At 36.3% G+C, this 15,737-nt stretch overlaps 2 protein-coding genes across 2 annotated transcripts; one reads left to right on the plus strand and one right to left on the minus strand.

Annotated features, from left to right (window-relative positions):
- The first annotated feature begins 567 nt into the window (after positions 1 to 567).
- On the plus strand, positions 568 to 12,676 carry LOC132200013 (aquaporin AQPAe.a-like). The gene is made up of 7 exons (XM_059625169.1): positions 568 to 696; positions 8,243 to 8,453; positions 10,428 to 10,571; positions 10,714 to 10,923; positions 11,266 to 11,346; positions 11,560 to 11,694; positions 12,020 to 12,676. Exons 2-7 carry the CDS (start codon positions 8,244 to 8,246, stop codon positions 12,053 to 12,055), a joined length of 816 nt encoding a protein of 271 aa, XP_059481152.1. The 5' UTR covers positions 568 to 696; position 8,243; the 3' UTR covers positions 12,056 to 12,676.
- LOC132200010 (uncharacterized) lies at positions 12,643 to 15,722 on the minus strand. Its single transcript, XM_059625167.1, has 4 exons — positions 15,494 to 15,722; positions 14,650 to 15,310; positions 13,657 to 14,284; positions 12,643 to 13,390 (listed from the first exon to the last, which is right to left on the minus strand). Exons 2-4 carry the CDS (start codon positions 15,261 to 15,263, stop codon positions 12,782 to 12,784), a joined length of 1,851 nt encoding a protein of 616 aa, XP_059481150.1. The 5' UTR covers positions 15,264 to 15,310; positions 15,494 to 15,722; the 3' UTR covers positions 12,643 to 12,781.
- Positions 15,723 to 15,737: the final 15 nt, after the last annotated feature.

The raw sequence follows: 15,737 nt of genomic DNA on the forward strand, positions 1-15,737 counted from the left end.
TGTCTCTTTATATTCAGCTGACATTGGAAGGCCAAGGCGAAAAAGCGGTTAAATCGTAGTGGTTTATGCAAACGATTTTTATGGCTTCAACTGTTCAAGAAACAAATTAAGTTAAATGAATAAGCTGCAGATTAAGTTACAAATTTTGTTATTTAAAAAAATGAAGATATTCACACAGTTAATTCCAGTAAAAATCCAAAATAAGGGAATGATGTTAAAGACTTAATTTGCCAATTAACATTAACTTCCGAAACAGGCTGCAATTTTTGTGATAATTAGATGACTCAGTTTCGTGAATCACCTTTTTACAAACTGGTCTAGAATGTATTATTATATGATTTGAATAAAAAAATTAGGAAAGATTGAAAAGCTCGTGATTGTTTGGGTAAATCTCAGCCGCAATTTTCGCGTCGGGTGTTGGCATTTCCTGGAAAATGACGCGGCCAGGAACTGGAAAAACGCGACGATTGGTGAATGGCGAACGTCGGAGGATGCTCCGGCGAAGCGCTTACTATAGCTTGGCGTTGGGAGGGGGAGCTATATAACAGCGGCGAGTCGGCCTGCAAAGGGACAAATTGGTGTCTGTCGGTCGTTCGCGTAGCAAGGAACCCTCAGTGCCGCCGGTGGTTTCATCTAACAAGCCAGTGCTTTGGCATTATCAGCACGCAAAACGACTACTCCGAACACAAATCAAAAGTGAGTACCTCATTTTTTCTAAATTGGCTTGATTTAAAGTAATAAAAAGAAATTAATTTTAAATTTGATTATTTTGAGAGAGGAAAACCTAAAAGGCAAATAGTAAATTGATAAGGACTTAACTGTTTAGTTGAGAAACAAAAATTGCTTAAATATATTGGTCATAAACTTTTAATTAAATTTCTGATACGTAAGCGGAAATTAATTTAAAGTTCAAGATTTTTTTTTTTTACTTTTTGAACATCGTCGTCTGATATTGAAAAAAATGGACATAAATTTTAGTTAGAATAAAAAAATCTTAAAACTCTCACTACAGCCGAAATTATGAACTCGAAATATTTAAGTCAACGACTTCTTAAATAAAATCATTATTTTAAATAGTTGGCTCTTGCACTAGTCTGTTTTTTTTTTTCGGCTGTCGGTTAAGCTCCACACCTGATCTTCTTCTTCGTTTGAAAGAAGAAAAAAACTTAAAAGCGTCGCCGCTCCGATTGACAATTCGTCATGCACACACACACTCGAAAAATCAGAGCAGATCAGGCGGAGTGCGTGGAAAAGTCGAGTTTCCGCCGCGCAACAAGTGAGCCGCGACTTGAGCAGAATCGCACGAATCTCTTATTCTTTTTTTTTCGCCTAATGGCTTTCGTTTTGTTTGTTTGTAGAACACTATAATAAGATAATCTGATTTTCGCTTGCCATTCCTTGTTTTTAAAAGGATTATCTCCGTTGTTGGCGTGGGGTGAATTTAAGCCGCGCTCGCTCTTAAGAAATTCTCGAATGATCGTAAAAAGCAGGTGTTTAGTTTTTTTTTACTACTATACTCCGCTGCATCCTGCATAATTTGGATCTTGATGAGCGCATAGTTTTTGGGCACTCGCATTAAAACCGGTGTTTGTTTTTTTCACACCGATTTTATCACGCAGATCAGAAAAATTATTATGCTTTGATAAAGTTTGTTTTAAAATAGGACCTTTTTATCGGTCCGCATTCCAGCATACTTTCGACCTCAATTTCATTTAAAAAGCAAACATTTGCCCTGAATGCCTGTTTTTATTTGCATAGTAAAAATGATCAAAAGAAAAGTGAATTGTTTGTTATACAAAACAAAATTCCTATAGCGCGTCTATAAACAGAAACCTCGCAACTTCTCCAAGCTTCAAGGACCACAACTAATGCCAGTAATGCCAATTTGAAATCCAAGGCTTTTGACTTTGATCCTATAAGGAAAACATAAAAATCTCTTTCACTGCCACCAACAATTAACATATTTTTAAGAAATTTTATTGTCAGAAAAAGATGGGAATTTGACTTAATCTTTAGTTTTGCAAATCGTTACAACGTTAAAAATTAGAAGTAAACTCCTTACTACATTAGATCTTTAAAATCTCAACAAGTGTAAAATTATATAAAATTCAAATTAAATTAATTTTTGATCATGAATTTTTATAATAAAATTCACTGATTTGTAAATTCCAATAATAATTGACAGAAAATTTCATATTTACAAGGCATCCATATATTTTTCCATTCTCTTTATGACTTTGAAGAGATTTTAAATGTAATATTTTCCCCTTGTGTGTTTAATCACTCGTGCCACGCACCTGCTGTTACAGATTGTATACAACTTGTGTTTTATTATTTCTCTTATTTGCTGCGCGACTTTTATTAATTGCGTCATTCTTTGGCTCTATACTTATTACCTAACGTGCGAGCACAAAGGGTGTGTGCAGCTATTTTATTATTGTTTCATCCTGTTGTTTACCTGTCGGTGAACGCATCACTCTCTGTTGGCTCCACTTCTCGCAACTTTTCCTCCTCGAATTACCACCTGCTGCCTCTCTCCTGTTCATTTCGAAAGCAAAAAATAAAATTCGTCCACAAAAAGTATTAATGCAACACAGTGTGCACAGTCACAGCGGGGAATACCAAATGCAAAAGCTGCCCGCAGGTTTGCAAATAATGAAAAATTATTCGGAACTTCTTGCGGCACCACTGGTTTTCGGCCGCTTCTCGGAAATATGTACAGACGACGTCAACTCTTGTTTGTGCAGCTTTTTATTGCACCAAAGTGATTCACGCCGATTACAGATCTCGCGTTGTTTTTGAACTACGAGGAAAATCTATATATTTATTTATAATATTATCCTCATTATGTAATTTTCGTAATATGTGTGAATTCCCAATTCTCTTTAACCTCGCCCGGAGCTCGAAGCAAACGATTTCTTCATTCATCTCCAAGTTCCCATCTCTTCTTAATTCCCATTTCTTTGTTTGTTTTCTTCTTCGCATGTCTGAATGCAATTTTCTCTACACGACTCTTTATAAAAATGCATTTAGATAGAAATCGTGATGTAATTTTTATGCAATTATACAACGAATCTCTAATGACCATAAGTGATTTAGAGCATTGTAAAATATAATTTTCAAAACATCTTGTGCCAAGTTTCGGGGAACAGTGTGTCTGGCACGGACCGTGTATATATATTTAGATATCTTTTTTGCTTTTCCCCCAGCTCGGCTGATATTAATTATCATTTTTGTTGTCCGCCATCATGTTGTTGTATGTCGGTTGCGCGTCGTTTCCTTGACATTGAACCGTGACAGTGATATTCCGGGGCAATTTAAAGTGAACCAAATTACGCCGTTTTTTCCCTCGAACACGGTGCACGATTTTGATTTTTTCTGCTTCGTTTTCTTTTTGTGCCACGACGCTTTCGAAAGAGAGCACGTTCGAGGATTTCGAGAGGGGTCATTAAGACGATAAAAGAGGGATTTGTCAAAATGCCAGCCAGCGCCGAATAGACACAAAGGTGCGCTATTTATTGGTATCGCTCAACGTAGGCAAAAAACGTGCGTTTCAGACTGGGTGCTGTTTTACGGTCACGTCGCACCCTCTCGGCCACATGAGAAAGAAGAATAAGAGGCCAAAGACCGCTCGAGCGGTTTTATTATTGTGCGAAAAAGCTTTAATAGCAGCATGGGTGTTTTTAATTAAAAACATGATGAATTTTTACGGTCTCTTTTTTGCACACGCTAAAAAATTTAAAAAAGAAAGAACAAACCAGTTAAAATTGGAAGAAAATTTTGTTTTCTTTTTCAACTCAACAATTTAATGTTTGTTTTTAATTTCTTTTTCTGTCAGTTTGCAATAAAAAATTATGTATTACATGTAATCGAAAAGTAGTGCTAGAACCACAATCTTAAGGTTCTTGTCGAGTGCACAGGTGTGATTGCGAGTATTTATCGGCTCACGGTGTCACTGTGCCGCTGCTTGGCAAACAAGTGAGAGTTAAGCCAGACGGGCGCGCCGCAGTAATTAATTGAACCATCGAAACAAACGTTTTCAGTGATAAATCCGAGCTAATCGTGTTGCAAATTGGTCGCATTTTCAGCCAAGCGCGCGAAATAGAGCGGAATCTGGCAGCGGTGCCTTCACGCGTAGGCTGTCTTGATCAATCTATTGAATGCTGGTACAATTAATAAACATTTAAAAAAAATCAATATTAATTTAATTTTAAAATAATTTACAATATTAAAACTTTTACTTATATTTTATTTAAAAAAATTACATAAGGTGTTAAATTGTCAATTATTCTTTCACAAGCCATAATTTTTTTCTGACAATGATATTTAACATTTTAATTTAATAATCAAGTTCTGAATTATTAATAAATACTCGTGTATTGAAGCTAGCTAGGAAATGGTTTGAGAATAAATTCATCTAACTTCGAGTTTTAACGTTATAATTGTATTTAAAAAGTCGTATTGGCTCTTCTTATAAATTATAACAAGAGATAAAATAATTTTTGCCACTTAGTATAAACAATAATAATCATCATTAACGTTTTTTAACTTAACGATTTTCAGAGATGGCGTAATCCGTCACTCACAATCAGCACAAAGACATTGCTCGCCTACCCATTCTTTATTTTCTCTCTCATTAAATTTCGCAAATAGAGATGAGTGCATCTCTCTGCTATCCCATTACAAAAGCGTCCGTCGCTTCAATTAGTAGATTGGTTCTCCGCGAATGGATTAAATCATCCATCACTCATTGGTGGCCACTCTCTCGAATTTATATCTCATCATGCTTGTGTTGCACGCGGAGGAAATGCGTAGTTCAACTTTGTGTAGGGCGTGCTGCCCGGAATGCATCACGCGCGGAACAAAAAACGAATAATAAAAAAATCGAGGGCAGCAACAAGGTGTGGCCCCCGAAATTTCAGCGGACGCCCCCGAATCCCAAGCGTGTAATCCAACTGACCGCGGCACAATAAACAAACAAATATAAACGGGCACTCATATAATTTGTGTTGTTTTCACCCGCGACACGCCGGCGGCCACTTCGATCTTGGAACACATCCATTTTTCACAACAGAGGGAATCTTAAGAGTGGGACTAAAAATAAATGCATTGTCTCTTTTGATTTAGACAGACGAAGAGAGGTTTGTTTGATTGTTGCGGAACGAAACGGAAGGGGTAGGGGTGGTGTTTCTTTCAGTCATCACTAAAAGAGTTTGGACTGTTTAGAGTGGTCCAAATCAATACCTGCTTAGAGCTTATAAATACAAAAATTTTATTTGAAGTTCATAATGAAGTGATTTTTTTTATAATTCTACATACTTCATTTTTTAATCTGTGGGGACAATATATTTTATTAATGATTACGATCGGTCTTTTAGAAAAATTGTAGATTGAAATGTATTGCAAAGATATAACATACTAATGATCTGATCATCATATATATTGAATAAAAAAATAAGTAGTTTTTTAACATAATTTTTAATTTGTTTACAAAAGTAAAATATGGAATTATAAAAAAAAGTTTAAAAAATTATATTTATTAAATTTAAATAAATAAAAAATTATAATTCTTTTAAATTATTATGTATAGTTTAAATACTGAATATCAATTATTTTATAAGTTTGAAAAACTTTTGTAACATGTAATTTCATGTTACATTTTAATAAAATTAAAATCGATAAGAAAAGAACTGGAACACCAAAATTACACACTAGTTACTAAAAATCTTAAAATTTTGTTAGATTAGAAAAATTTATGAATGAATTTTTATTGCTTTGTGTTTATGTTTGCTTGATTGTTGCAAAACAATAGACAACGTGGCAGACGCGGTGTAAAACTTTTACGATTTTTATGAGAGCGCGTGTACCGCACGTTGCATCATAGGATGGTAAATTCCGTCGAAAAATTTATTGCCTCTTATTTCGGCGAACGCATGCCTGCAGCAGGGAAAAATGTACATTTGCACGAGCGATAAGAGGACAGAGGAAACAAATAACAAAGCAGAATGATGGAATCAATTGTTGGCGCGGTAGACCGGGCGTAATTGCAGTGGAAATAATAAAGAGTGCCGATGAATATCAGCAGCACATTTTTTGCCCGCCACTGGCTACATCGTAAATAAATTTAATTCGGAGTCTTCGATACCATAAAATATATATTCACTTAGCAAAAAGTAATATTACGCATCATTTAATTCGCTTAAATGGCAACTTGTTTGAAAAGCGGCTCGTCAACTTTAGGAGTGGGTTATAATCTGTGCGAATCGGTAAAAAAAAGCCACAGGCTGCTGCTGCTGCTGAGGCCGCCCAAGTTTCATATTATGAATCATTTCTGGCAACAGTCGTTGAACCTCTCGAACTAAATTTATTGTTTCCCAGTCTGACAGCTCCATTTTCTGATTAATTATATATTTCAAATAGTGTTGCCAAAGTAATTTGTTATTGTTATCTAAAAGTGAGGGCATTTTTTAATTTAATTTGTCCTATCAATATATTAGAAATATAAAAATATTAAATATTATATAACTTCACAGAGTGTCAATAGCCTTTAATTTTTTTTAATTGTTTAACGAAAAACCGTGTACAATTTGGACTCTCTGTGACCAAAATCGTGATCGTCTTTATTGAGTTCTGGAAAACGGTGTCAATTATAAAAATAAAGCGTTTTCCTCGGAGATTTCGCCACACTAATTGTCTCCGGAGAATCAGGAAGTGTGCACCGACCACCGATAATAATTTGATGCACGTGGTGCCTCGCCATAAACTAACACAGAGGGGTCCTCTGGTTTGAATGACTGGCCGAATACGAGATGGACCACCGCGTTTCCGTTTTGTCCGAAATCAGAACAAAGGGGCTCCCTTCATCTAGTCCCCAGTTGGCCTCGCATGAGTAAGAGAAACGTTAGGGGTGTTGGATTTCATTAGAAATTTTACACAAACCAGAATCACGTCAGACTGAAAAAGCGTGAGAGAGACAGATGAGATTTGGAGCACCATAATTTAAAGGAGATAAAAAATTTAAGTGCACTTAATGATATCAAATATACCCGTTCTTACAAAAGTGGCCTTTTTAATTTTTTTGTTTAATTTAGTATTGTGCAGACTGAGACTAGATTTAAAATACTTAGAAAAGAAAAAACATTATATATTTAGTTTATATTTTATATTATGTTAAACTACATTTTTTGTCATTTAACTGTCATTTGACAATTTTTTTCTAATTACTGATATTATTTGTAATAATATAATTTTAATATTATATAATTATTTTAATTATTTTATTCTTTTATTGAATTTTAAATTTTACAGCTCGAGTTTAATTATTTAATACATTCTTCCCTGAAATCACTATAATGCGTGCAAATGCAATTTCATTGACGTGAATAACTTGCGCAAATAATTCTTTTCTTCAATGCTGTGAAAAGAAATTGAATTCTAATTTTAATTTATTAATAATATGTCAAAATTTTGATAAAATTATAAAATTCCAGCATGACCAAACCGATATATATCACGACTCGGCACATATTTGGCCGAATCAAGAGTTAATGTTTCATTTCTCTCTCAACAACCGCTGTCAAATAAAATTACAAAATTTATGAACGCACGCCAGTTATTGTGGATTGCTTTTGTTTACTATGAGGGTGTCCAATTGAGACGCCTACAATGTAATTTCCCTCGCGGCAGCCGCGACCGCGAAGCCCCCATTCTTGAGGCAGCGCCGTCCAAACACTCTCGTAATTACTAATTGTGAGATACAACAAGTACCACTTGAGACAATATTGTGTGCTCTGCAGCATTTGTGGGGCACTGCGCACGAAATGCAGTCGCGGCACAAGATGAGGGCTTAATTCCCAGAGTGCGCTCTCAAAAAAAGTGCCGCCCTATCTTCTTTGAGGCAATTATATACATACATATGAATCCTAAGTGTCCTACTTTTTATCTTGTCTGCGATGATTTCAGTAGTTTCTTAACTCTTGAGTGAATACAAAAATCATTCTTGGAATAAATTATTAAAAAGTTTAATCCTTGCATTGAACGATAAACGCTCCATAATTCATTGTGTAATTCAAAATAAATTTGCATAACAAAGATAGATTCTGCCAAGTGTCATTCAACCTGAGACAACAAAATGCAAATCGAACTTGCTCAATTTGATTTTTATGCTTTCACATTGTCCAGCGCCAACTATGTTGAATTCAAATACGTGACTGACCAACCGATTTCTCGTCCTTTTTTGCAGAATGTCGTGGATAAAGGAACGCCTGGGATGGTCCGAGGTGATCGCCAAGGGTCGTCGCGCCATTTGGCGACCCCTTCTCGCCGAGTTCATCGGCAACTTGTTCCTCAACTTGCTCGGCTGCGCTTCCGTGGTCACGCTGAACGAGACCGGCTCCTCAAGCAACCTCCTGATCTCTCTCACCTTCGGTCTTGTGCTCGCCTCAGTCGTCCAGGTACGTAGCTTCCCCAAATTTAAAATTTAAAATAACTTTCAATCTTACAATTTCTATGATTTCTATTATCTTTTTTTATGGAAAATTTTAAAATTTTTATTCAAAATAACATCTTGAATATTGTTTGATTCGTTACTTACAAACCTATCAGAGAGTCTCAAGGGAATTTTCTATGTTGCTTTAAAGGTTAAAAATTGGGTTAACTATCTACTGTTAATTAATCCTTTGTGTACCCAAACAATCAATTTTCTAATGACTGCGTGGTTTACAAAAAGGTCGATTTCTGCGGACCACCCAAAACGATTTACAGCTCTGTAGGCAGCTTTTTAGATTCATTCTAAATTGAAATAGTTTTATTGTTTGTCTGTTTTTTATCATTTTGGCATTGAGCTTCCTTAATATTCTTATCAACAATTATATGATCCATGCAGAATTAGATTTTGCCTTGAATTTTCTAAGGTCTTTAGACAAAACAAACAAACGGCTTCTTTCCAAAGTCGTTGTTGACACCGCAAAAGTTTTACGTTTCCCGTCGCCATGTTTCAATTTGTGGCCTCAATTTGAAATTCCGAAAATCGGCTTTTCCGGTGCACAAACCGCAGTGTTCCTGGAAATGCCAAACCAAAAGCTAGAGCAATCAAATATTTTGCGTTCTCATTTCACTATGCACGATTTTAATCTCTTTTTCGATTTCGCCTTTTTTAGTAATCCGAATAACGCAGGCCGCTCGTTATCTTAAGCTCTTTATTTTGATATCCTCGGATTTCTCGCGGGTGATTCACTTGTTTTGTTGCAAAAATAGGTGAGAACAGAGACGTAATGCGAAAAGCAAATAATATGTGACGACTGTCTTTCGCGACAGGAAAATAATAAAATGTGTCTCGCCGCAAACAAACAGAGTTGTAAAAAATCACTTCAGTGCACTCGCAATCAGCGTGATGGAAATAATATCGATGTGGAGAATTTTCTAGACCGCAAAATAAATGATATAAAATAATGTTATTAATTATTCCCTTGTTGTCATTAAAAATTGAAATCAGAAAAAAAAAATTCAAACAATTTAAGAAATTTACTTTCGATAGAAAATTTTAAATTCGCTTTGACGTTTTTTAGCATTTCCTTTCTTATCAAAAATAATTCCAACGACTGCTAGGTAACCCCTGGCAGTTGTCGTTCAAGTTGACAGATAATTTTCCCACTTTCCCACACATTTTGAGCCCGGTGGTCGCGGCGTCGGCCGCGCGATAACGCCTCTCCATTATTTAACCTATGCATGTGGCATTTCTCTCATTATCAGCGCCGCCGCCGAGTTCACCGCTGCCTGTATTAAAATATACGATCGGCGATAAATACCCCCTTTTCAACCGCAAAAGTCAACAACAACCCGCATAAAATGAGTTCATTTAAGAACATAAATTATGAAACAAAACTCGAGGCACAGAATTTAAAATTTTATTACCAAAAGAGCAAATTTTCCTTATCAACGTGAAAATGTATCGCTTGCGTCAAAGTTATGCGCGCACCTTAGTTTGCAAAGAAAGGAAGAAATAAAATGGAATTAACTTTCAAGTACCTCCTACAATACATAAAACTCGTCCGGTCTTTAATGCGTCTCTGTTTAATTAACGCGCGCCTCTATTGATCTGTGACCGCTCTCGTCTGTAATTCAATTTATGACAGAGACCTTCACAGTGTTTCACAATCTTGCGACTCCCTTGCCTTTATTGACGGCACTTCAAGTCAATAGAAACTCTTTTCTTTTCTTATGCCTTCATGTGGGTAATTAGCATAAATAATTGTCATTTATACTTCGGAGAATCACTATAAATCATTTGAAAGTGTTAAACGTAATAATAATGAATAATTAAATTGAACCCGCGGTTATTAAAAGTTGACGAACCAGTTTATTACCAGTTTTATTCTACCCTTTTCAAATGGAAAGAAACAAGCGCGCTAATTAAATTTTGATTTTAGGTGGTGTGCCATGTGAGCGGCGGCCACATTAACCCTGCCGTGACCATCGCCATGATGGTGACCAACAACATCACCATCATCAAGGGTATTTTGTACATCCTTGTCCAGTGTGCCGGATCCACCATTGGCTCCCTCATTCTCAGGGTAATTTTTTTGCTTAATATTTTAAAAATTTTAAAAAGATTTTCATTTTATTGATTATTTTTATATATTTTTTTCTCTTTTGCTTATTTCATTTTTCATTAAGCTCAGTCTGCTGAACATTAATAACTTTGTTGTATGACAGGCCCTGACTCCGGAGAACCTGGGCGGCAACCTGGGCATGACCACCGTGCACAAGCACCTGGACGTCCTGCAGGGCTTTGGCATGGAATTCTTCCTCGGCTTCCTGCTGCTCTTCGTCATCTTTGGTGTGTGCGACCCCCACCGTGACGACGTGAAGGGATCTGCTCCCCTGGCTATCGGTCTTGCCGTCGCCGCTTGCCACTTCTCTGCTGTAAGTTCAATTTTATTATTTAATTTATCATTTACATACATCTTAATCCTTTATATACCATACAGTTGTAAATATATGCATTTTATTTTTATTTAAAATTTTCCAAGCTGCATTGCAAATAATAATTTTAATAAATTATTTGTAAATTAAAAATTCATTTTATGTCATTTACTGAAAATCGTTTGGTCAATTTGTTAAATTTTTTATCATTTTATATTGAACTTATTGGAGTAATTTATAAATTCATGCACATAAATTATTAATTCATTGTTTACTTTCAATTTTTTACAATTTTAAATTTTCATAAAGAAATGTTATTTATTTTAATTAATGATATTTTAGATCAACTACACTGGCTCGAGCATCAACCCTGCCCGTACCTTTGGCTCTGCTGTTGTGTCAGGAATCTGGGACAACCAGTGGGTAAGTTGAAAACATTATTCTTCTTTCTTTAAGTGGCTACACTTTTTGCCTTTCAACCACACCCGCTGATTGCGATAACAAAAAAGAGCAACTTGAACGCTCGTCTATGGCTTTTGTTCTTTTTTTAAATGAGTAATAATCTCTGAACAAAGGGTGCCACAAAAAGCCTCTCAATAGAATTGATGGAATATTAATTACGAAATGACTCGTCAGGTGTACTGGTTCGGCCCCATCCTCGGAGGCATCGCCGCCGCCCTGATTTACAAGCACTGCCTGGCCGCTCCTGCCCCAACCAGCCGAAACGCCGGAGACACCGAGTACAGCCCAGTCAGGGTTGAGGAGAAAGAGGTTGGTTTTTGAAATTTTTTATAATTACTTACAATTATATCAATTTAATCAAAACGAGCCTAATTAATTGCGTTGGAATATATTCAGGATGACGAGACAAAATTTGTGGCCGTCACTGAACCTGAAGCAATTAAAACGTACATTCCTCTGCAGTGTATGAGATTTTTAAATTTTTATATCTCGCCACAGTAGTATAGTCTTTTGGTCACGGCTAGGTCTCATTTTATCACTGCAAAGCTCAAATTGAATACTTAAATATCTCACAAAGCTATTTGGATCTTTATGAATGTTCTCATTTCACTAAAAAAATGTTGATTATTTTCAGATGAAGAGTCTCAACAAGGATGATAATGTTGCATAAGCAACCAAAACTGTGGAGTTCTAACCAGCAAGCAAGAATCTTCAAACTCCTCCATTTGTATTTTTAATAACTCATGAAACTGAAAATTTTATGATAAAGAAGTACCAAAAACTAATATTCTTTTAGGCCACAACTCTTAAAATAAATAATAAATGCCTCTAATGGACTGCGTGCATTAAATGTTTGACTAACTCTTGTATGTACACTTGCGCTCGTATCAATTTTAATGCTCATTACATCTTGATATTGTAATTATCTTATTCTTAGAGAGTGCTCTGCATGTGTTTTCAAACTACTATATAATATTCTCTGCTGTATCTCTCCAGTTAAATAAGCATCATAACATGTGTTCAAATATAGAGTTGGAAGCAAAATTATAGATTATAAATGTTTGCCTTTTGTAAGAGTTCATTGTAGCGGCTCGTTGGAAATAATTATTTATATAATTAGTAGTTTGTTTTTTAAAGTACATTCTGGCAAATTGTGAGCTTGTCAAATACAAACAATGTCATGAAACAATAGAAATTAAGTTTCGCACATTTAAACTCTCTCCCATACAAATTCATGTTTTAACCGTAAATGTAAAACTGATTCATAAAAATAAAATATTATTTAAAATCACTCAACTTGCTTTTATTAGACTTTTGAAAATCTCCTAAATGCATTATGTCATCGTGAACTAATTCGATAAACATTTGAATGATACAAAAAATTTAATAATTGTAATCATTCGCTGATATGGCCTCTTTTTCGTTTGGGAACATTCGGATTGGTATTGTTTCTGAGCGCCGCCAAAACAGAATCTGGCACTTTGGCTCTGAAACTGACACCTGCGGCCACTCTGCGGTCCACACTCGCTTCGGCCAGTTCGGAGGTTATTATTTTACAGGCGGCCCTGGGTGTGCTCGGGTTCAAGGGCATGGAGGGAATGTGCAGTTTGCTGATGGGACTTTTGTTCTGCATGAGGCTGGTGATGACGCCGTGTCCCTCTGTTCGGTTATGCAAAGACCTTCTGGTAATTTTCAGCGGCACAGACGATTCCTCTTCTTCAGAGTTTCTTTTTCCTTTGTTAACACTGAACTCCATCTCGCCCATGTTGGCCAAGGCAATGGCGATTGTGTCGTGGACGTCGTCGGTATCAAGTTGCTGAATGTTGGCCACAGCTTCGTCCGACTCGGTGATCGGCGGAGATTCAGATTGGCTTTCGAGAGGATCAGGTTCCGGTTCTTTCTGAATTTCAGCCATTTCAGCCTCTACTTGCTCTGGGGATGGTGGGCTGAGAGACAAATCAAGCTCAGCACACTCTGGTATTTCATCCGAATACTCTTCGTCATACTGAAAAAAAAATTAAAAACCAGAGATTTAAAAAATCATAAGAAAGCAGTTTTTTAGCAGTGCTTTTTTTAAAAATCGGATTCCACTTCATTTAAAATTTGAAAAAAAAGGTTTCAACACATTACTTTAGAGATTTAAAAAAATAAACTTCATCCTACTACTTTTTGCCTTAAAAAAAAATAAAGACTAAAGCAAATAAATACATTTTATCAAAAAAATTACTAAAATTTGGAAGTGAAAAACTATTTTCATCTAATAAAACCTACCATGTCATCAAGATCATTTTGATTAATTCCTCTGGCCTTTTTCTTCAGTTTGACCCACGCCTGGAAAAGTGACGTATTCTGGCTGTGATTGAGCCAAACTCTGTACGGGTAGCAACTCTGAAACTGCAGCAGGGTCCTCTGGGGCAAAACTTTCTCCAAATCGTCCAGCGTCTGCTCAGCTTTGGTCAGTTGATTGCTGTAGCTCTCAGGGTCGCACCTCGAAAGGTCTAAATTTTCCCTTTTCAGGGGAAACAAGCCACACAGTTTAAAAGTTTCTGTAAAGACCGATTCGGGAATATTGTTGAGAATTTCTGCGTAGTTGTTGGAAAAGTTTGGTCTGGTGACCGACTCGAGCAGTTTCCAGCTGCTCTTAATCCTGGAGAGGACGTTCAGAGTGGTTTCGTCCGGCACGATGGTTTGGAAGATGTTTTTTGGGAGACAGCACAGGATGATTCCGTTTTTCTCGCAGAAGTTTGTGACGTCTATGTGCATGTAGAGATTTTCCATGATGAGAACCAGAATGACCGGCAGCTGGATTTCAGACTTTTTGAGCCAAAAGGCAAATTTGTTCATGAAAGAGATGAGCGCATTTGTGTCCGCCCAGCCACTAGTGTTGCACTCGGTGCTCCTGTTAACAAATAAAGAAAAAATCTCATTAATACAAGACCAAGTAAACGTCTTTGACAAATTGAAATATCAGCTCGCACACATATTTTACTACATAATCTTGATTTTTTTTTTTTTACAAAAAGTGATGGATTTGATTTTGACAAAAAGTTTCTGGGTTTGAAAACATTGAAAATTAAATTTTAAGAATTATGATCATCCAGTGGTAAATTTCAAATTTTAAAATTAATGACTTTAAATTTTAAATTCAATATTTTTGCTTTTAATTTTCATTCGAATCTTAAATTATTTAATGTTTTCACTAATTGATTTCTCATATTCTGCTTTAAGAGCGAGAAATAACAAATTTTAAATTATTTGATTTACCATTCTTTGGGCATGCTGTGCTTGAATATTGGTGAAATTCTGTTTGATTTGAAGCTGAGCAGCAAAGGAGCCATTTTCCCTTCAGCATTGAATGTGGTAATGCAAGCAAGGTTCTCGTCCGACCTTCTTGACTTGGCCTGTTCAAAGTCATCCAAGTCTCTCATGCCGCGCAAAACGTACTTGCCAATCCTGTCCCTGAACAGAAAGTTGTTGACCGTGCCCAAGAAGACCCTGCTCTTGTCCAGCGTCTCCTCTTCCACACTCGGTCGAATGTACTTGAGCAGATTTTCGTGCCACAGCTGCGCCTCCTGGGTAGAGCAACTTTTGCGTTCGTGGCTCGACTTGCCGTGCTTTCCATCAACAAGGATGTTCTTGACCGAAGGGTACTTCCCTGTGAAGTAGAGGAACCACTCATCGGTGACCTTCAGTTGCTGCTGTAGTTCGCGCTTGTTTGAGTGGCCTTTGTAAGCTTCGATGAGGACTTTCTTGGCTGCACCCTTTACTTGGATTTTGTTCAGCCGGAAGCCGCTGAAGCTCCGTGCCATGATTTTGTTCAAGAGCATCTCCTCGGATGCTGCTGTCAGGCAGACACTTGTCTCGTTGACTGCTGACATTGTAGCAGAAGAAAAAATCTGTCAGTAATTTTAGTTCACTGGCAAGTCTGGAAGTAAAAAAAACATCAGAAAAAAGAAAAAGGTGTATTATCTATGATAAATTAACTTAAAATAAAAATTCTATAGTATATCCTGATGGATATAAAAATTGCAAATAAGACATTCTAAAGTTAGTTCACTTTGTCACAAAAAATAAGAAACAATTCAACAAAATATATATGCGTACAAACCATAATTATTAAAACCTTCCGATTTTACTGCTTTTGATTCCACACTTTTCGACCGAAATCTTGTTTTTATCTTGTTGAAATCTTCAAAAATAAAAAGTTCTCTAATCTCCCGCAGAATTCAACAAAAAATTGCACAAAAATGGCAATGCCAGACTGCCCAGACTGCCAGCGAAAATTTCTTTTTGATTCAACGCTTTTGGTTTTGTTTACGTTTGAAACAAAAAGGGGGCTTGACCACTTAACT

The sequence above is a fragment of the Neocloeon triangulifer genome, unplaced genomic scaffold (assembly GCF_031216515.1).
Source record: "Neocloeon triangulifer isolate White Clay Creek 2 clone unplaced genomic scaffold, ASM3121651v1 ptg000014l, whole genome shotgun sequence".
In the NCBI taxonomy this organism is placed as follows: Eukaryota; Metazoa; Arthropoda; class Insecta; order Ephemeroptera; family Baetidae; genus Neocloeon; species Neocloeon triangulifer.